The following is a 22,884-nucleotide window of genomic DNA, read 5'->3' as shown; positions in this document are numbered from 1 at the left end:
TTACTTTACAAATTGCAAACATTACTGATTCACACGGGATTAAGATCACAGACAACTTCAGTGATTATTACAAATGATTAAAGGTCCCTAAATAATACTAATCCCGTGCGAATAGGGCTTTTGATGAAACCCCCCACAGCTAGCGCATCTTTTTGAAGTGAATAGCAGCAGGTTGTTCACAAACAATAAAGATGCTTGTCGGTTTCTGCTGTAAAACATGAACTCGCGATGCCTTGACAGTGGACAATACCAGCTTTTGTGACAAAACGTGTTTAGGTTCAGAACGTGCTAGATGTGGACAATAACGCACAGCAGTCAGTTAATTTTATTAAAACATGCCGTTTATCGTTTTTTGCAAATTAACTCTTCATATAAAAAACGATCAGAATAGCAAACAACGTGGTCAAAGATTAAAAACATATTGAGCAAATCAAATCAAAATTAATCAAAAAATGAATAACACTTTAAAAATAAGCATGAATTCTAATGCATAGGTAAGGTTGACAAGTTCGAGTGCCCATATAATCTTAGCGTAAGTGGCAAACAGGTTTAATTTCCTGTCTGCTATAGAGGGGCTCAAAGAGGATATTCTGTTCAAGCTCTGATTGCCCCATAACAGAATTGTACAAAAAGGAGGAGGAGGGATGCCGAAAGAACTAACAAATGTGGCTGGTTTTTATACCTTGTTATAATTGGAAGATTAGATAGGATGTACTCCTCCTGAAATTATGTTTAATAACTTCACTTCAACAATAATGTTAGTTAGCATGCAGAAATGAAGTTGAACTAATAAGATTAACTGAAGTCCTTTCAGAAATAGCATAATTAACATAATTATTTAAAATAAATGTCTAAAATTAGCATAATCTTGTCAAACACGCACAATGTAGAAACTTTTCTTTTCTAGTATGATTTTGACTTTGAAAACAGCTTTGTTATTTTTAAATACGTATAAAATTAAGTATTTAAATGAGTTCAAGGTTGTCATATGTTAGCATGTTGTATGGAGCATCATGGACTGCTTAAATCACCATGATGGAAGAGCATGCATTCATATAACAATTAAAAAAAAAAAAAAAAAGCATACCACAATGGCTTTTACGTTCATATTTAATTAATAATTTTGTTTTTATTTTCATGTTGCTATATTCAAAATGTTATAATTAAAACATTCTTATAGTAATATATAATTATATAGCTTTGTGAAATCTCCTCTGTAACTCTTTCATTTTCATTAATCTGTTGTCAATTCTAGCCAGGCCAATGTGAATGTACCAGTTAAAGTTTTGATTTTTTGATTACATTTTTTAATTAATTAATTAAAATTAAATTATTGTTGTACACGTTGTGCAATTAATTAATTAAGTCATTCAGACATTCATTCAACTGATCTTTCTTTATGAATGAGTCACTGAATCAATGGCTCACTCGATTTAAAAACCATGGATTCATTCAGTAATGAAACACCGCTGTGTTGCTCTGAGAAGCACAACAGTTCTGCTGGTTTTGTTTAGAATTATTTTCACTTTTCCCCCCCATACTGTACCAAAATTTAACCGAACTGTGACTTAAAACTGAGGTACATACCAAACCATAAATTTTGTGTACCGTTACATCCAAATTACATTCATATTCACACATGGGAAGATGCAAACCTATTTTTATTGTATTCAAGTTTTCTATTCCACAGACTGTACAGTGCATATTACATGTACTCTGTAAATTATTTCTAATCCTGTGGTGTCTGATAATGTCTTTCAACAGAAATGACTGAGAATTAAAAACAGAGACAGGAAGAGGGGGAGAGAAGACCTCTGTAAAGTCTGTAACGTGAGCAAAGGATTCAACAGGAGCTGGACCGAGAGAATTCTCCACACTAAAGCCTTCTCGAGCGACTTCATGAAAAACAGCTTCAGAGGTCACGAGAAACAATATAAACACACGCAAGTTCTCCATCAGCCAATAGAAGATGACCCATCTTTGTTTTGCACATTTATTCATGTAGGTTACTGATGTTGAAGAAAAATTTAAAGAGCTTTTGTTGAAGTACCAGATCACAGAAGATAAAGAGATACAGCAGTACCAGATCTGGGACAGGATTAAGACGCTCCATATGAACTTGCAGTTCAATATTGTAGAGAAAGCAACCTTTCAGTATGGTCTCAGTTTACCTTTGATCAAGCTGTATGACATAGGTCACTAACAGGCAGACTGCGGTCCGGGTCCAGACCCAAAAGCCGTCCCATACGGACCCGGACCTACAGCCAAAACAGAAGGTGATGATGATTTAAACCTGACGGGGCGCTTCTATTATACCGACGCAGCTTTTGTAGTCTTTATGGTAGTGGCGAGAGAGAAACGGGCGAGTGAGAAGGAGAAAGTTGAGAAAAAGCAAAGGGAGATGGAGAAAGGGAGAGAAAAATATGAGTGAGATGGAAAAAAGGAGAATAACAGTGTTTTCTTATCTGTGTTCAATCAATGTTGTTTATACATGATCAATGTTGTTAATCTTACATAGATTTCCTTACATGATCTCTGCATAACCTTAAATTACATTTATTGCAGTCGCTCTTTCACTAATGCATACATATTAATGTAATCTTTACTGTGCTACTTTATCTGTATCTGAACTAGAACAGAAATATGTAAGAAATGTAATGAGTCTCAATGAGTCTAAAATGCATGTTTGAGCTGAATCTTGGCAGATCTTAAAATAAGTCAGTGCCATTGTTTTGTCTCAAGTACACCAGTAATGTTTTTATCTAAGGCATGTTTATAAAAGCTGCTTAAGTGTTGGACCTAATACCCATCACACATGTATGAAAAAAGAAAAATAATAAGCTATTAAATAAACACCTACATGTGCACTTGTGGAGTTCATGTTTCTGCATGCAGCCCCTTCAGGATTGGTTGGTCCTAAGTATATTTTGCCAAACAACTCCTTTGTTTGAGTGTGCATTCCCTAAACAGGCACACTCGGTCACTGTTCATTATTTGGTCATCTTTCATGCTCGTAAATCAAGACAGATTGAGAGCGAGCTCTCAACTAATGATTACCATGAGCCTACGTCATCAAGAGCAACTTCATTATAACCCAAAACATTTGGCGGTGAGGAAGAGAGTATAAGAAGTAATAGTCATGCAGGAGCAGAACGTTTATGGCGCTGAGACAGTTTCTTTCAGATTGTAAATGGGTATGAGTGCCTCCTGTTGGCTCAAACTGATGATCAGGATGCTATTGAAGCAATAATGACAAGGTAAGGGATGTTGTTTTGTGGCACTGTATTTCCCCTAATGATTCTTGGCCTGAAGAAGTTTGGTGTTGGATTCATTGTTAAATGAACACGATCTCAATTCAAACACCCATATGATGTTTGGAAAGTAACTTGGCACTTAAAATGAAATATAGATATTTGGTGATTATTTCTTTTTCTCCCTTTTTGATTTTCTCTAAACAGGAGCCAACAACAAACCTGACAACCATATAAAGCCATGACCAAACCAAAAGTGTCTTTTAAGAGAATCCACATTAGCTCAAATTAACTTAATATGTCCACATTTTTAATATTGGTAAAAACACGTGGACTCTTATATGTTATTTCAGGTCAGACACATGTATGAACTCATTCACTCATTGTTTTATTACATTTGTCACTATTTTAATTTTTTAATACAGGGATGATCTGGTAAAGAAATAATTATCTATGCACTTCAGTGATTGTACACAACATAGTGTGAACAGGACTTTTATTTTGGTGTAGCGATATGGCGTCATAAGGCTGCGCCGAGCTCCTGCTCGTGTTGTGTAGTCTAAAGAAAGGTTTGTTTTTAACTATTTAATCTGTCAAATCAATAGAAACATCTTAAGTGTCACTTACAAATTAGTTATTTTTTATTGAATTAACATTGTAATCCGTTATCTAGCTTTTAATGAGGGATATTTTGTGTAAAGTATACTTTAGGAAAGTAATCTCATTTCGCTCCTTATATCGTGAATCAGTTTATCATCAACACGAATTCGGTCCCTGGCGAGTTGTGATGGAGAAACCGAGATTTTAGACACTCCGAGTCAATTGAATCAAATAGCCTACTGGCGAAATGATTCAGTGATTCGAAGCTTGTTCGAACAACAAACACTAACATGAGTAACGACAACTTTTACTAACCAACTGCAAATATTTTTATTAAAGTGTAATTATCTAATTAATTAAATACCAAATGTAGATCATAAATGCCTAAATATGAAGTGTCAACGTTAATTTTTTGTCTAATCAGGTGATTTAAGTCCATTACTCTCTCTGAACTACTGAACTAGATCTGATTAAGACACACACAGATATTTAGTTTGGGTTTATTTTTTTCTGTTTTATTCTCATCTTAAACAGGACAAATACACAGAAAAACTGAAGCGACTGAGATACACATGACACTATTATAAAGATGGCGTTTATTAAAGAGGAGATTGAAGACGTGAAGACTGAAGAAACATTCAGAATTAAACAAGAAGAAACTGAGGAACAAACAAAGATGGAGTTTATTAAAGAAGAGAGTGAAGACATGAAGATTGAAGAAACATTAAGAATGAAGCAAGAAAATACTGAGGAACAAACAAAGATGATGTTTATTAAAGAGGAGAGTGAAGATGTGAAGACTGAAGAAACATTCAGAGTGAAACATGAAGATACTGAGGAACAAACAGGTTGGTTTCACTCAAAGCTGAACTTTGAACTACTGAAAATTATCAAAAATGTTGCTACTTTAAAAATAAAAATAAAAACCTGTTGGTGAAAGAGTTACACATAGAACTGTTTTCTAATCCAATCTTGATAACAATGTCAAGCAATGTTGACTGAGCTTAACTTGGAATGGGTTATATTTCTGAAAGTAGTTAATCAAGAAATTAAGTTTATTTTGAATTGTTTTCCTCGAATCATGTTTATTTAGTGTACAAGGTAATGAAGACCTCAGTATAAAAAACAGGACAAATGCAATGTAAGAAAGATGCAAATTAAATAATCTGCATTAAAATTTCCAGGTAAAGGTGGTGTATTTAACAGTCGTGTTCAAGTAAAAACTGAATAATCAAATATAAAAATAAAACTGCATAGTTTTTGCTGAATGAACAAATTATTTACAGATTCTTATTAAAGCTATAAAATTATCCATTCAAGAGCAGTGAGAGATTTTTTCTCTGTTTCATTTAATTTAATTTAACGCTAATGACAGATGGATATTAGGCTGCTGTCACTTCAGGACCTTCAGTAATGCATGGATCCAATACACTGATACACATTTCTTTATGTCGAATGGGACTGGTGCATTATCGGGCTCAAGGACTGGGTTTGTGTAATACTGTTGTAAATTACACACCTTCTAATGAGCTGGGTTATGCTGAAGCTGACACTTCATTTGTAGTGACATATGCAAGGTTTTTTCTGTATTTATTTACATACTTGTGCCGTCGAACTCTTGTATATAAGCAGCATCACACCCGCAGTCATGTGATATGGCTCTGTATCAGCACTGCTGTGATTACCTGCTCGTGTGATAGCACCCATTTATTAGTCATTTTATAATGTATAATAATAAGCAGTTGCTTGATGCCAAATTAGGTCATAATTGTTTGAAATCTCAGCCAAGATGGAGAAAAAGCTGATCGTAGCTCAACAGGGATAGCCAGAGCTGTCTGACTTTTATTATTTTATGTTGGAAAGTGGGGTGAGTTGTGCCAGTTTTTACTCAAAGTGACTTTAAAGTGAGTCCATGGCAGTAACGCTTTCAACTTAAGAATGTACATATATTTCAGGATGTGGTGCGTGCCTGAGAACAATAACTTTGGATCTGAAATAAATTGTTTCAGAAATATAGCTTTTGGGAAAAAAAGTGGTCTCGTGGCACAACTTGCCCCTGGTGCGGGGTAAGTTGTGCCTTTGGGGAGAATACGTAGGGGTAATTTGTGCCAGTCATTTCTGAAGTAAAACAGAACATTTTAATGTTATGAACTGTAATGCTATATGAAATCAAGACAAATTCAATACAAAATTACTCATTTAAGGTTTATTTAGATATTGTCACCCTATTAAACTGCTGGAATAGGCTAAGTCATATTTTGTAGATTTTGGGAAAACACAAAAAACTTAAATACACAATATATGATATTTGTGAATCATTTCAGGCAAAAAGGCTTTGGCAATAGAACGCTCTCTGTCAATAATATAAGAATACACTGCGTTCCAAATTATTATGCAAGTGACATATCAGTAAGATTTCAGTAGAATAGACATTCAGATTTTAGTTTTTCTAAGAAAATGTTTGTTTATGTATCCATGTCTTTTTAGATAACTGGTATCAATCTCAAACAAAATAATTTGCCAGATCTATGGAAACCCTACTTAGAGGTTGTTCCACATTATTAAGCAAGTCACAGTTCTCATGCAATATGGGGAGGAAGAAAGATCTTTCTGAAGATGAAAATACTTGTTTGCTGCTGAACACTGGCTTTTTTATAGCTGCCCTTTTAATACAATTAATTTTTTTGACAGGAACTTTCATTAATAAGCCTTTATCTGACCGAGTTCTGCTGTGCTCTAAATCACTCACAAATCTTATGATAATTTGATGATATCCATTCAGTTTTTACACAATATTAGTTGTTTTCATGCCTTTTGCACAACATTGCACCATTTCATGCTTTTCATCTTCAGAAAGTGTGTTTTATAAGTGCGTAGCATGATGGATTTTGGTCTAAAATCAAGAATGTCACAAAGTTTAACTGCTAAAATGTAAGAGTACAATGTACAATTACAAATTAATAATATGTTGAAAATAATCATAAGTGGGGGTGAGCTGTGTTACTGGCACAACTTAACCCAGGCCCTCTGGCACAAATCACCCCAGACCCACAAGTTTGAAAAACTAGCATGATCCAGCAGTTAAGAGCTAACATCATGCTAACTTGTATAGACTCATTGTGTAGCCAGGTAAAGCACTAAAACATGTGTGAAATGTTTTCAAACTTGTCTATAATTGTTCAGACACTACAATCAAAAAACCTTGATCATAGAAATTTTACTTTAAAAGGAAAAAAATAGTTTTTTGAGCTAAAATGTGCTTTTCTCTCATGCCATGTGTCTCTCTTCTTTGGAGGATGAGTAAAATGGGTGGCTTTTCAAAATTATGTGGTCACATGACCAATTTCTTCTATGGTTTTCCAGAAACAATGGGTGGAACTACTTCCCCCCTGGCACAAATCACCCCACTCTCCCCTATACAGTTGTGCTCAAAAGTTTACATACCCCTTGCAAAATCTGCAAATTGTTAATTATTTTAACAAAATAAGAGGAATCATGCTAAATGTGTGTTCTATTTTATTTAGTACTGTCCTGAATAAGATATTTTGCATAAAAGATGTTTACATATAGTCAAAAAAAAAATAGCTGAATTTATTAAAATGACCCATTCAAAAATGTACATACCCTTGATTCTCAATACTGTGTGTGGTTACCTGGATGATCCACGACTGTTTTTATGGTTTGTGATGGTTGTTCACGAGTCTCTTGTTCGTCCTGATCAGTTAAACTGCCCAACATTCTTCAGAAAAATCCTCCAGGTCCTGCAAATTCTTCAGTTTTCCAGCATCTTCTGCATATTTGAACCCTTTCCATCAGTGACTGTATGATTTTCAGATCCATCTTTTCACAATGAGGACAATTGAGGGACTCAAACACAGCTATTAAAAAAAGGTTCAAACATTCACTGATACTCCAGAAGAAAACATGATGCATTAAGATCCAGGGGGTGAAAACATTTAAACAAGATGAAGATGTCCAAAAAAAATAATTAACAATTTGCAGATTCTGCAAGGTATTTGCAAGGTATGTACATTTTTGAGCACAACTGTATATTGTTAACTGTTGTGCTAGTCATTGCCACTAGTGAATTAGCTGTTGCTAGTTAGGCAGTGAAACTCTCATCATCCAGATGGAGCTCTTTGGCCCCGTTTACACCTGGTATTAATATGCGTTTTGGTCGATCGGATCACAGGTGGATGAGGACCCGTTTACACTTAGTATTTTAATCCATCTCTTTTGTCCACTTTCAACCACTTGTCCTGATTTCTTCAAGAGGAGGGTCTATGGGTGGGTAAATATATGGGCTTCTTTTGAAGTTTTGATTTAATAGGCAAAATAACCGCATGCAATTTGCATATGAACGTGATCGGCAACAACAGGAAAACATGCAGAGAGCAGCTTGTTTCTACTCTGACAGCCACAAGGCCGTGCTGAACATGGTAAGTGCTTAGAGAACATTGTATTATGTTTCGTCTTCAAACCAAACTTGTGGCTTCAGCCAGCAAGTTTAAATCCCATCTGGCTAGTGTGCTTCCCATAATGTTTATTGGCTAATCCCAAATGGCACCCTAAACCCTCACGATCTTCCTCTGCGCACTTTTGTAACTTAATGCCATTTTGACTGCCGGGTAAAGTCCTCTGTGTAGCTCGCAAACTTGCGGGCTCAGCTGAAGTGTGCATCGAGGGTGCATGACGGCCGCAAAGGGGGTGCTCGCAAGCACCCTTCTGAAAACTAAAATGATGAATGGGACACCCTACTGTCTCGTCCTACTGCCATTGTAAGTCCTCAAGACCAAAAATGCATAGAAGTGTGCCATTTCGGATTCAGTCATAGTGTCAGTTGCTGAAGAGAAAGTGGACTTTAGAGGCTGTTTGAACACTTTCCACAACATGGGTGTCTACATTAGCCCTATTCGGATTAGTTTTACATGGGGAGGTGGGGGTAAAGTAATTATTACCAGAGCTTCTCAGTGATTTTAGTCCCGTCCGAATGTGCCATCTCGGTAATCATTATGGGCAATGTCAGTAAAGATTACGGCGACTTTTACCTTCTGTAAAAAGGTCTGGAAAAATTACCTCAGGTAATACTAATCCAGTTCGAATAGACCCGCTGTAAATATGTATGGTAAAATTCTGTCATTTCCTGTTTAAAAGTAGTTTTCTGTGCATTTTTCAAGCATGGAAGCACTTGAAGAAACATTCATTTGTGTTGTAGGTGGTGGGACAAGTCTGTGGCAAACCTCAAGTATTTTCTACATACCATTCAGAGCAAAAAGAAGATCGAAGCAATTGTCAGAGGCACAAAACTAATTTTATCTTTAGCTAAGTGCCTATTACCATCATAATCTAATCAGAATTTAATTAATAAATCGGACCTAACTGTTATTTATGGTTTATATATTTAGATTATATGTGTTTTCGCACATTGTATCAGGAAGCAACGTATACCCACATGACGACAGGGAGGTGACGGCAGTGCGTAAATCAAGTTACCCCTCCCACTTCTGCTACACTGCAAAAAATGCTGTTCTTACTTAGAGTTTTTGTCTTGTTTCTAGTCAAAATATCTTAAAGATCTTAAATCAAGAAGCATTTTCTTGACAAGTAAATTAAATTATTTTGCTTACCCCACTGGCAGATTATTTTGCTTGTTTTAAGGAAAAACTTACTTAATTTTGATTTATTTTTCCTGAAAACAAGAAAATAATTTGTACTTGTCAAGAAAATGCTTCTTGATTTAAGAACTTTAAGATATTTTGACTAAAAACAAGACAAAAATTCTAAGTAAGAACAGCATTTTTTTGCAGTGTAGTTTTACTGAGATGTCTTGTCCCGTGCGAATTGTCCAATTAATATTACAGACATCCTGAGGTAAAATTACTTTACTCCACCTCCCCACGTAAAACTAATCCCGTCCGAATAGGGCTTATGAAAGCAATCTGATTGAATGTGTTTCTGACTACCACTGGAAGTGGTCAAAAGTGGACAAGCTCAAAACGGTTTAGACTCGATTTACACCTGTATTTAGCATCATCCGCTTGTGATCCGATCAACCAAAACGCATCTTAATACACAGCAAAAACCCCAGAGTTAAATCAACTCTGCTTAGAGTACATATGATCCCTCTAAATAGTATTAAAGTAACACTGAATCAGATTTAAAGTCAGTTGTAGTTCTTATTTCTCTTTTTTTCTTCAGTGATTCTGCTTGTTAACAGCAGGTGTTCATCACTAATGCTCATTTGCTAATCATCATTTAATTAATCGCTTAATTATAACTTAATTGTTAACTGTTGCTTTGTGCCATTAAAGTGGGCTTAACTTTTCTCTTTTTTAGACCTGATGGCACTGAAAGAGGAGACTGAAGTACTGAATGAAATGGAAGAGAAAGATCAATATAATAATCATCATGAGTTTGTAACAGGAGAAAAACAGACTGAAAAGATTTCCTTGCGAAAAAGAGCTAAAAAGAAAGGGTCTAGGAGTCGCTTCACCTGCCAACAGTGTGGAACAAGTTTCAATAAAAAAGGAAACCTTAACAGGCACATGAGAGTTCACACTGGAGAGAGGCCTTACAGATGTGCTAAGTGTGGAAAGAGTTTCAATCAAAAAAGATACTTTAAAGACCACATTAGGATTCACACTGGAGAGAAGCCTTTCACTTGCAAACAATGTGGAAAAAGTTTCAACCAAAAAGGAAACTTTAATAACCACATGAGAACTCACAGTGAAGAGAAGCCATACATCTGCCCTCAATGTGGACTAAGTTTCACTCTTAAAGGAAGCTTTAACAGTCATGTGAAAATTCACTCTGGAGTGAAGTCTTTCAGCTGCAAACAATGTGGAAAAAGTTTCAACCTTAAAGGAAACCTTGACAGACACATGAGAATTCACACTGGAGAGAGGCCATTTAAATGTGGTCACTGCGAAAAGACTTTCAGATATAATGCAACCCTCGAGTACCACATGAGGTTTCATGTATGAAAGAACTCAAGTCATCAGTGTGGAATGAGCTTCACGGACAGGAATCACCTTAGGAATGTTGGAAATCTCAGAAGCAAAGACCAGGAGACTTGATGACTGCAGCTACCGACAGCACGTGCATAGGTGCTAATCCAATCAGTCTGACAGTATCGCCCATACCTTTACATTATCATAGAGATAAAAGCACTGCTTTATCTTGAGCTTGTCCTGCCAAATGGTCTGAAAGAGCATGAAACAAAAGGTTAGTGTTTCAGACACCTATTCATAAATTGCTTAACTTTGTAGCCACTGTCTGTTCTTTTTTTGTTTGTTTGTTTTTTTGTTTTTTATGTGAAATGGCTAAAATAGAACTCACATTAATGGTAATGTTAATGTTACTCAAGAAGCCTTCAAGAGATCCCTCTGTTCTGAACTATATTCATCCTATTTCTGCTTTACCTTTTATCTCAAAGGTGTTGGAAAAAAATTGTGTTTGACCAACCTAAGTCTTTTCTTAACTGCAATGGTATTTTTGAAACATTTCAATATGGTTTTAAGTCTGCTCACATTACCGAATCTGCCCATTTGAGAGTGCTAAATGACATAAATCTATCTACTGGTGACTCTTGTTCTCATGCTTCTAGATCTATCAGCAGCCTTTGACACTGTTGACCACTCTGATATCTAGATTAGAATCTTACGTGGGGCTTAAAGGAATCGTCCTTAAGTGGTTCCAGTTTTATCTCTCTGACCGAAAATGTTAAGTCAAGTTAGGCAATTTTTTCTCGTCTGTTGCTCACCTGTGGTCTTCTTCAAGGTTCTATCTTGTCGCCTTCTCTTTTTTCCCTGTATATGCTTCCTCTGGGCTCCATTCTAAGAATACACAGGGTATTATTTAACTTTATGCAGACGACACCCAAATTTACTTACCAATCAAGAGAAATTATCCTTTTGTCTTTACTTTTATCTTTATTAAGTTGCCTAGATGAAGTTAAATCTTGGCTAGCCCAAAATTTTCTATCTTTAAACAAAAATAAAACTGAGTTGATTGTTTTTGGGCCCACTGATAATTCTCAGGCTACCAGCTTAGATCTGGGTAGACTATCTGCGTTTAGATCTTCAAATGTACGGAACCTGGGCGTTCTGCTAGATGAGTCTTTAAACTTTGACAAACACATCTTTTCTGTAATATGCTCTTGTTTTTATCAACTTCATATGTTGTCTAAAATTAAACATTTCCTAAATCATAAAACTCTAGAGATGGCTGTTCATTCTTTTATTACCTCTTGCTTAGACTGCTGCAATTCACTTTATTGGGGTATTTCAAAGTTGCAAATTGCTTGTCTTCAGTTAGTTCAAAATGTTGCTGCAAGATTCCTTCATAACAGTCGTAAAAGCACCCATATCACTCCAATTTTGAGGACCCTTCACTGGCTGCCTATTAAATTAAGAATTGATTAAAAAAAAAAAGTTTACAAATCCTTACATGATTTAGCCACCCCACTTATTTATCTGAACTGCTGCAACCTTATACTCCCAGAAGTTTGAGATCTAGTGACCAGAACTTTGTGGTGATCCTTCACTTTCTTCCACATGACATGATCGTCTGATGGACTTCATGAGCTTGTCCACAACATCTCCAACTCCAAAGCATATATTATGCAGTATTGTGCAGGCAACTATCATGTTTGGGACAACTTCGCTGATTCAGAGGTAGAGCCTGAAGAAAGATTGCTCTCCACCAGAACTTTGTCCTGCCAATATATTTCAATGATGCACCTTGCCCTGGAATGGTATTTATTAAATCAGGTTTGCACTGCTCCCTGGACTGATTCTCTTTAAGGGGTCATGATGCTGATGAAATTGTCGATGCATGGATATCCTCCATTGCCTAACAAGAAGTGTCCAGGTGGTGGGTATGCCAAGTAGGCAGCAACACGGGACTCATCATGTCTTGATCCAGGGTATCTACATTGATAAACTTGCCAGTGTGGTCACAGAAGAGTTGCAATAAAACAGATTGGACAACAGGACTGGTGTGAAGCAAAACCCGCCTCAATTCACTTGCTTTCCACATCCTAATTTCCATTGCCTTGTTTCCACTGAATGGCACAGTACCACTTTATTGGGACCCTTCCATTGGGGTATCTAGCACAGTAGTCCGGTACTAAAGGGTGGAGCTAGACTCACTGCAGAATGGTGATTGGTTCACAGAGAATCGTCATTTGTGCGAGCTACAAGGGGAATGACAACATTCAGCGTCGTTTTTTTAATAAGGTTGAAACACAATACCGTTTCTTCCTGGGACAAACAGCTGCATGCCGAGAAGCAGGAGCAAGATCTGCTGTATGTCCTCCATTGTTGTTTACTGTGTAGCTTTCTTCTTCGTGTTGATTGCGCTACTCATCGGCATTAATTGCTACTTTCCGGCATACACCAAGTAAGGGTACTGTTGGCAGTGGAAACGCAAGCCTGATCAGAGTTTACCATCACAAATCATACTAAACTGTGCTGTACCGCCTGGAAACGAGGCTTAAGAGACGCTTTGGTTTCCTTGCAATTCCTGGGTAAGCAGAAGCCGTAAATGCTGAAATCATAGTGAGAATTTGAATGGATTGCCTGTATTTCAGAGGCCCTTTTAACCAACAATAAATCAGCATATACAAGCAGACAAAGTGCATGTACTCAAGCACAAAACTTGAAACTAACCCCACACTTAACTCATATAGGGGAGAAATTCCTACTTGGTGCTCTTTGTAACCCATATCTTTACACATCTAATTTCATTTGCTCAGCACACAACTCAGTGAAACGCATTCTTCTGTTTACATATACACCTTTTTGAGTGCAGCGCTCACATGCGTAATAGCCAGTGTGACCCTTCATACATTTGAGGAAAGCATGTGCTGAACATGAATGCCTGTGGGAGTAGCAACCAAAGACTATAGAATAACACAAGACATGTCACTCGTATTGTTTTGAATGGGGAAAAGTGTAGCGCTCAATATGGCTGCTCTAGCGAAGAAAGCCACACCTTTTATACGATTGAAAGAACCAATCGTAAATCATTACAGACTGATGATTCTCAGGAGGAGGGGCTGTTTAGACTCGCCTGTTCTTTACGATAGTCTCTGCCGTTTCAGCTGCTCCTCACGCTAAGAACAACTCCACTCTGGCATGGTGGTACTTTTCCAGACCTTTCAGATTGAAGTACACCCAAGTTAAGTGATGGAAGTAAGTCCTGTGTGGCCAGTTTCACCCTCATATTTGTAAAAGGGGGCAGGTGAATGTGCTTTTCAGTTAATTTTGGCGCCATGTGGTTGGCACTTCTACAGTCTTGATTATAGAAGTCCTCTAGCTGCTTCCATGACACTTCATGGTCTCCAACCTATGAGGTAAGGATTTTATGAGGGAAAAAAATGACATTTTGTATAATATTAGAATTAATGATTACACTTTATTTTACAGTGTCCGTTTTAGTGTAAATAAACATTTAAATACTCAGTAGTAACAATTAGTTACATGTACTTACTATCCACCTTTTTCCCACGATGCTTTGCAATGATTATACATGTTTATGGCTATAACTTCTTAAAACATAGTAGGCTTATCAGGAAAAAGGTGGATAGGATTAGGGTGTGGCTCAGAGTTAGTTGCATGCAATTAGGCATAATTTATATTAATTACTATAGTAACTGCATATAATGTATAACAAGGACATACATTTAATCCAATGCTGCTCAGTCGGATTACTGCCTCCTCTATATTTTTGGCTATTCCCACACTTGGCATTGAGGACTTGCAGAGGAAGAATGCAATTGCCTAGTAAATAAGGAAATGTGTCCTTTTTGAGTATATTTAGTTCATTTTGTAATTGTCACCTGCTGAAAACATTTTGAAATCTCTGACCTGTTTCCATTTGCCACTTTATAGCCCTAACCATGAAGACCATGGGCGACCATCAGGACACAGACCATCTATCGAGTCTGTCCTTTTGTTATAGTCCAGATGTTGTTTTATGGCCATTTCATCAAAGACAAGTGAGCATAGTCTCCGCTCTGCTGTCATTGTCTTCAGTTTTAATTTCATCCGGGCTAACAGTCCATCAAGGAATCCAGGCTAGGGAGTTAAAAAAATAGATTTTGGTTATACTATATTATTGTGTCTTAAACATTTAAGACTGGAAGAATTTGGTGCCATCTTAAATTGAATGTTCATTTGTAGTGAAATGTTTTCTTACTGTAAATGTTCCCACACAGACCACTAGGTGCCTTCTCAAAGTTGCTGGTGATGGCAAGTGAAAGATCTGGGACTATGATGGTTTAGCTGGATAGCCCGGTCTTTTCTTTGGTTACTGTATCTCTGACCTCTTTTTTTATATTTATCTAGATGTATTTGATTTGTTATAAATGTGTGGGTTTTGGGGTTGACCAGTTCAGTTTCTGGACTTTGATGTATCTTTTGCTGCAAGTTATGTAATTTGTGAATAAAGTTTTCATGTTCAGATTTTAGTGTGATTGAAGCCAATAGTACATTAATGCTTTTTTCCACTGTACCTACGCTTTCTGTAGATTGCAGATTTTCTGTTTGAGGCGGTATCTTATTATTCTTGTCTGGACTCTCTTACTGCTCAGCAGCTTTTCAAGATCCTTAAATTTCTAGATGAAAATAGCTATTTAAAATTTAGTTTGAAGCCATTAACTTTGAATTATTTACATTATGTTGCAGTTGCTGTTGTTCAACCTTTTCTTTTTCATTCAGCATCTTCATAAATGATGACAGACAGTCCATGGACTCCGGGCTGGACTGTGAAAAAGGTTCTTCTGCCACATCTAGCACAGGAGAACTCTCCAATGGTAATTGTCAGTGGTTTGGGAGTGTTGTCTAAAACAAGATAATAAATATTTTTTTGAATAATTCCATTCTGTATGTGTGGTATTTCTAAAATCTTCAATTGCATAATTTCTCTAGTCTTACATCTGGTTTCCACAATTTAAGGGTTGGTTTGGCATTGGGGGACAACTGTTTCCTCTTCCCCTTAGAAAAGTATAAGTAAAAATTTTAGTATTACTTGTTTTTATCACTATTATATTAATGTTGCATTATTCAAAGACTGAGAGTAAATGGATTTACTTGAATGATGATCTCCTCTTGTAAAAAATGTTCTTCACAGACCACATATCCTCCGATGGTGGCCTCAGAATTCACCATTGCTAAATTCAGATCTGCCCTCCTGATGTTATACACCCACTTTTTTCTCCTTTTGTTGATTAAAATGTGAAGAAATATAAATGGTTTCAAGTCAATGCATGTGATAAACTATTACTGTTCCTATTATTTTGGTCATTGCTGGAGTTTTTATACATGCAGGTAAGAACATTAGAGTTCTTTGCCTGTGACCTGCAGCACAAGTGTACAAAACCATTTTTTGGTGTCATTTTTAGTAAATGTAATTACAAGACAATCTGTATCACTTTCAACCATAAAAACCCTCGGACACTCTATCCAAAACTTCCTATAGTTTGATTGACAGGGTGAGATCTGATTGTGTCCTCAGACGTAAATGTGGTTGGTGTCGTGAAACATTTGCTCCTCCGTTCTGTTTGGATGCGCATATGCAGTAGCTTGGTCCAGCCTGAAAAATGCATTTTTTTTGTCATGATTTGAGCGTTTTGAAACTAAATTTATGAGCCGGTTGTTGTCAGATTTCATTGGTGATTTCAAATATGAAATTTAATCGTAAGATTGGCGAACAGTTTTGGAGAATTTTATGTTTTACAGAGATAGGAGCTGCACAAAGATGGCCGCCAAGTGAAATGACTCGTCTTAAAGGGACTTTGGTAGCAACTCTGAAATGCACACCATAATAATGGATACCCTCCTCCAGACATGACTCCTCTATTCCTCTTTAATATCTATAAAAAAGCAAATTCCACTTTGACACGTTATCTCAACTTTGACAAAGTCAATAACACACTTACAGTGCTCTAGAATAACGTAACATCAACAAACAATAAATGTAGTACAATTAGAACAAACCATTAAATACACCATGGGATATATTAGACAGCAAGTTAATATTTTCTCCTCAAAGTTGATGGGTTAGAAGCAGGAAAAATGGGCAAGCGTAAGGATTTGAGCGAGTTTGACAAGGGCCAAATTGTAATGGCTAGACGACTGGATCAGAGCATCTCCAAAACTGCAGCTCTTGTGGGGTGTTCCCGGTCTGCAGTGGTCAGTATCTATCAAAAGTGGTTCAAGGAAGGAACAGGGTGAACCGGTATTCCCTGGTGGCTGTGGCCTCTTTCAGCAAGGATAATGCTCCTAGCCACAAAACAAAAATGGTTCAGGAATGGTTTGAGGAGCACAACAACGAGTTTGAGGTGTTGACTTGGCCTCCAAATTCCCCAGATCTCAATCCAATCGAGCATCTGTGGGATGTGCTGAACAAACAAGTCTGATCCATGGAGGCTCCACCTCACAACTTACAGGACTTAAAGGAAAGATCTTGGTGCAGATACCACAGCACACCTTCAGGGGTCTAGAGGAGTCCATGCCTCGACGGGTCAGGACTGTTTTTGGAGCAAAAGGGGGATCAACGCAATAATAGGAAGTCGGTCATAATGTTATGCCTGATCGGTGTATATCAATAAAGTGGCTTCATTGCAAAGCCCATTTACAACCCCCAATCTAAAACATAATCAAACTATCTGCAGAAAATGATAAAGGATGATAATTTAAAGCTAATACAATGTAAAAGACATGCACATAATCAGTATTTAGAACAGTTAACTTTATATATAAATGAATTGATCATCACATAATGACAGAAACTTAAACACTGGTAGAGATTTGGCAGAACTAATGGATGAAGGCAGCTCTTTCCACAGTTTCGGCCCTGTTACTGCAAAAGGCTTCAACTTTTAGTAGACGATTTGTCCTGGACACTACAAGAAGTTTGTGATTTTCTGAACGCCATGTTCTGGAGAGGTTGTATGGGTCAGTAGATTTGCAAGATATGGAGGAGCCTGGTTATTTAGAGATTTATACACAAACATTAATTTTAAATTTAATTTGAAATGGATGGAGCCAGTGTAGAGGAGCTAAAACTTGAGTAATGGATTTGTGTTTCTTTACCCTCTTAAAGAGCCTCCCTAGAGTTTCACAATAAATAAATTAATTAATAAATAAATTATGTTTTTACTCTCAAATTCTAAAAATGACCAAAGGCCAAAACATTTGAAAAAAGAAGAGCTGATAAACTAAATTTAAATTTAAAATAATTCACACATACCCTCCAGTTGAACTGCATTACGAATGATCATGTACTGAATGAATTGCACTTATACTTGACTTATTTTATTACTTTGAAAGATGTTATTTATATATTTTATACCTATTTTTGACTCTAATGAATTTTATATGTCCACATTTTTAATATTGTATTTTTTTTTTTGGACACATGTATGAACTCTGCTTTATGAACTTATACACTCATGTTTGTTTTCATCACATTTGTCACTATTTTAATTTTAATACAGGGATTATTTTGTTAAAAAAAAAATCTGTTATTGTAGACAGCAGCGTGTGAACGGAACTTTTATTTTGGTGTGGCGACCTGACGTCAAAAGGTTGCGCCGCACTCTTGTTCGTGTTGTGATTCGTCTAAAGAAAGGTTTGTTTTTAACAATTTCATCTCTTCAAATTAATAAAACCGTTCAGTGTTTTACAGACGATGCTAAATTAGTTATTTATTATTTAATGTAACATTATAATTTGTCATCTAACTTCAATGAGGGATATTTTGTTTTGGTTAAAGTAATCTTGCATCTTATTTCGCTCCCTATATTGTGAATCAGTTTATCATAAACACGAATTCGGTCATTGGCGAGCAGTGATGGAGAAACTGAGCCTGCGTCTCAATGTGCATACTATCCATCTTGAATAGTATGTGACATTAGTAATATTCAATACTATTTAGGGCAGATAGAGATGCCCAACACACACACTGGGATGCAGGGAGAGATTTTAGTCAGTTGAATCAAATACTTTGCGAAATGATTCAGTGATTCAAAGAGCTCGAATCATGAAATGAACGAGAACAACAAACACTAACGTGTAACTTTTACAAACCAACTGCTAATATTTTCATTAAAGTTTAATTATCTAATTAATTAAGTACCAAATGTAGATCATAAATGCCTAAATATGACGTTTCTGTGTAGTGTGTGTTCTTTTATTAATTTGCAGTATTAGTTTTAAGTTTTTTTTTTTTTTTTGTCTAATCAGGTGATGTAAATCCATTAACTCTCATTCTGACTCGCTTACCAGTGTATGGGACTACTGATCTAGAGCTGATTGAGACACACCCAGATATTTAGTTTGGATTTATTTTTCCATTTTATTCTCTTCTTAAATAGGACAAACACTAAGGAAAAACCCCTGGTGAAGCGACTGAGATACACACGACACACTATTATAAAGATGGCGTTTATTAAAGAGGAAAGTGAAGACATAAAGATTGAAGAAGTACTCAGTTTGAAACGTGAAGATACTGAGGAACAAACAAAGATGGAGTTTATTAAAGAGGAGAGTGAAGACATGAAGATTGAAGAAACATTGAGAGTGAAACATGAAGATACTGAGGAACAAACAGGTTGGTTTCACTCAAAGCTGAACTTTGAACTCCTGAATTTGATCAAAAATGTTGCTGCTTTAAAGAAAAAAACCTGTTGGTGAAAGAGTTACACATAGAACTGTTTTCTAATCCAATTATGTTAACAATGTCAGGCCGTTTGAGCTGAAGCTGAAGAGTGAATGAACACTGGTAAACTGAAGTGCATTGGACTCAACTAAACTTCTCCAGACTCAACTAAATGAGATTATTTAGATAATATCTTACATTTCTAGAAAGGGATATCAATACACAAGATAACTCAACCTCAATAGTCAGAATGTTTAATGCTCATTAGATGTGCTCTTGCTATAATAATGCGCTAAAACACAGGCAGTTTTCACACTGTCCTCTTTAAAAAGAACTGAACTGAGACCTCTTTGTGTTCATACTGTCACGATTTGGATCAAGTCCCGTTCAGTGTGTGATGGCTGAAAATTTGATCCCATTCACTTCTATTTTATGTGCCTCACAAACCAATATATTTAGTTGTAAAACTAAAATGGCATAGTCTTCATTGTGTGAACAAAATATTTACAGATTCTTCATAAAGCTATAACATTTTTCATTCAAGAGCAGTGAGAGATTTTCTCTGTTTCATTTCATTTAACGTTAATGACAGATGGATATTAGGCTGCTGTCACTTCAGGTCCTTCAGTAATGCATGGATCCAATACACTGATACGCATTTCTTTATGTCGAATGGGACTGGTGCATTATCGGGCTCAAGGACCGGATTTGTGTAATACTGTTACACACCTTCTAATGAGCTGGGTAATGCTGAAGCTGACACTCGCAGTCATGATTTCTTTGAGGGGATGGTCTATGGGTGATTAAATATAGGGGCTTCTTTATAAGTTTTGATTTAATAGGTGAAATATCTGCGTTCAGTTTGTATATGAACATGACCGTCGACAACAGGAAAACATACAGAGAGCAGCTTGTTTCTGCTCTGACAGCCGCAAGGCCACGCTGAACATGGTGCAAGTGCATGTTTAGAGAACATTGTGTTTTGTTTTTCATCTTCAAACCAAACTTGTGGCTTCAGACGTGTGCGGATTGGCCCTCTGGCTTGTCAATCACTGCCGTGACGTTCCTTGTGAGAGACGCGCGGCTGCGCGCTCCAGTAACTTTCCACACTCCACAGGCGCCGCATGCAATGTTTTTGTCAGGAGACAGGAGTAACAACTGCAGATTATGAGTTACCTGCGGTGAGTCCGACATAATGAATCCACTAACACAACACAGCGAATGCCGGTGGTAAACACTCGTGTTCCAATACTCCTGCACGAGTTTTGGGAGGCGTTCCCTCGAAATTCTTACGCATGCGCTCATTTCAAAAACTCACTAACAGTCTTTGGATTCTCAGTCGACGAAAAGATCCTCTTTAGCACCTTTAACTTCTGCTTCAGTGTTACTTTAACACTATTTAGAGACGGACAATATGTACTCTGCACAGAGTTGATTTAACTCTGGGGATTTTGCTGTGTACCAGGTGTAAACAGGCCCTTTGATTAGTTGGTGAAATTCTTCATGTTTTCTATGTGTTTGAAGGATGGGGTTTGCCCAAACACACCATTGTTTTCTCTCTTCTCCATAAATCTAGTGGCCTTTCAGGACCGAGTTTGCCCATCCCTGGCCTAAAGAAAGTGAAGATTAAGTAGTATTGAAAAGGCTTTTCGGATTACATGCAACACCTCTTTTAGAAGCTTAGTGTATAGGATCTAGTTGTGTTGGTTTTGATGCTTTACATGTATTAATGTTTTGATAACTGTTGCTTTGTGCCATTAAATTGGGCTTAACTCTTCTCTTTTTTAGACCTGATGGCACTGAAAGAGGAGACTGAAGTATTGAATGAAATGGAAGAGAAAGATCCATATAAAAATCATGATTTCATGACTGGAGAAAAACAGACTGAAAAGAAAGGATCTAGGAGTCACTTCACCTGCCAACAGTGTGGAACGAGTTTCAATAAAAAAGGAAACCTTAACAGGCACATGAGAGTTCACACTGGAGAGAAGCCTTACAGATGTGCTAAGTGTGGAAAGAGTTTCAATCAAAAAAGATACTTTGAAGACCACATTAGGATTCACACTGGAGAGAAGCCTTTTACTTGCAAACAATGTGGGAAAAGTTTCAACCAAAAAGGAAACCTTAATAACCACATGAGAACTCACAGTGAAGAGAAGCCATACATCTGCCCTCAATGTGGAATAAGTTTCACTCAGAAAGATAGCTTCAACAGTCATTTGAAAATTCACACTGGAGAGAAGTCTTACACATGCCCTCAGTGTGGAAAGAGTTTCAATCAACAAGGAAAACTTAAAGTCCACTTGAGAATTCACTCTGGAGAGAAACCTTACACCTGCCAACAGTGTGGAAAAAGCTTCAACCGAAAAGCAATCCTTCAAAGGCACATGAGAACTCACACAGGAGAGAATCCGTTTACATGCTTTCAGTGTGGAAAGAGTTTCACTCAAATAGGACACTTTGTAGACCACATAAGAATTCATACAGGAAAGAAGTCTTTCAGCTGCAAACAATGTGGAAAAAGTTTCAACCTTAAAGAAAACCTTGACAGACACATGAGAATTCACACTGGAGAGAGGCCGTTTAAATGTGGTCACTGTGAAAAGACTTTCAGATATAAAGTAACCCTCGAGTACCACATGAGGTTTCATGTATGAAAGAACTCAAGTCATCAGTGTGGAATGAGCTTCACGGACAGGAATCATGTAATAACTCACACCAGAAATAAAGCAAATCTTGAGGTATGCATAAGTATCCAGATGGACTTTTCTTTCTTTGCTTAGTGGTTAAAAGAAGTTTAAAATACCTGAGAAGAGGACTCGATGAACATTCCTTGTGCCATCAGGAGCTGTGGGTATTAATTTTAACATTAGCATTAAATTTCATTGTCAATGACCATGTGAAGTGGAGTGGTAATTACCCAGACTTATTCATAAATTGCTAAAATAGAGCTCATTAATTGTAAGTAGTGTTTAATTTACTCTTACTGCATATTGATACACCGTTTACCATTTGATGAAACTATCATAGTCGTTTAGTTGTTTAAATGAAGCACAAGTGCCACCTACAGGCCAAATGGTGATGTGAAAGGATTCAGAGCGATGATTAAAAATATTGATGGGGTAGATAGAGTCCAACACTCCCAAAGCTTGCACAGTCTTAAGGCCTGTTCACACCGGGACGAATATCATGCGCGATTTTCGCCGACGTTTAACTCGTGATTAAACAACGGGCGCCAATGTGAGTGTGCACACCAACGCAAAAAACGCAAGGCATAAAAGCGTCATTTTTTAAAAAACGCCTCGGGTTCGTTTTTTTGGTTTGACGCGCCGCGTTAAAAACTGGCCGACCAATGAGAGTGGTGCTT

General features: G+C 36.9%; 2 protein-coding genes across 2 annotated transcripts; both read left to right on the top strand.

Moving 5' to 3' along the window:
- The first annotated feature begins 4,617 nt into the window (after nucleotides 1-4,617).
- Nucleotides 4,618-12,057, top strand: LOC125244438 (gastrula zinc finger protein XlCGF7.1-like). Its single transcript, XM_048154522.1, has 2 exons — nucleotides 4,618-4,699; nucleotides 10,188-12,057. Exons 1-2 carry the CDS (start codon nucleotides 4,618-4,620, stop codon nucleotides 10,832-10,834), a joined length of 729 nt encoding a protein of 242 aa, XP_048010479.1. The 3' UTR covers nucleotides 10,835-12,057.
- Nucleotides 12,058-18,406: 6,349 nt separating this feature from the next.
- Nucleotides 18,407-22,261, top strand: LOC125245704 (gastrula zinc finger protein XlCGF8.2DB-like). Its single transcript, XM_048156421.1, has 3 exons — nucleotides 18,407-18,488; nucleotides 19,234-19,469; nucleotides 21,306-22,261. The coding sequence occupies exons 2-3, from the start codon at nucleotides 19,298-19,300 to the stop codon at nucleotides 22,172-22,174; spliced, it is 1,041 nt and encodes a 346-aa protein (XP_048012378.1). The 5' UTR covers nucleotides 18,407-18,488; nucleotides 19,234-19,297; the 3' UTR covers nucleotides 22,175-22,261.
- Nucleotides 22,262-22,884: the final 623 nt, after the last annotated feature.

This window comes from Megalobrama amblycephala, linkage group LG14 (assembly GCF_018812025.1).
Source record: "Megalobrama amblycephala isolate DHTTF-2021 linkage group LG14, ASM1881202v1, whole genome shotgun sequence".
In the NCBI taxonomy this organism is placed as follows: Eukaryota; Metazoa; Chordata; class Actinopteri; order Cypriniformes; family Xenocyprididae; genus Megalobrama; species Megalobrama amblycephala.
This window is presented reverse-complemented; position numbering and strand designations above follow the sequence as displayed.

Bases quoted from the DNA above. Each gene is read 5' to 3' on its own strand.
- LOC125245704 (XM_048156421.1), top strand. From the start codon at position 19,298: ATGGCGTTTATTAAAGAGGAAAGTGAAGACATAAAGATTGAAGAAGTA. The intron at 19,470-21,305 runs GTTGGTTTCACT...TCTCTTTTTTAG, and splicing joins AGATACTGAGGAACAAACAG to ACCTGATGGCACTGAAAGAG.
- LOC125244438 (XM_048154522.1), top strand. From the start codon at position 4,618: ATGTTTATTAAAGAGGAGAGTGAAGATGTGAAGACTGAAGAAACATTC. The intron at 4,700-10,187 runs GTTGGTTTCACT...TCTCTTTTTTAG, and splicing joins AGATACTGAGGAACAAACAG to ACCTGATGGCACTGAAAGAG.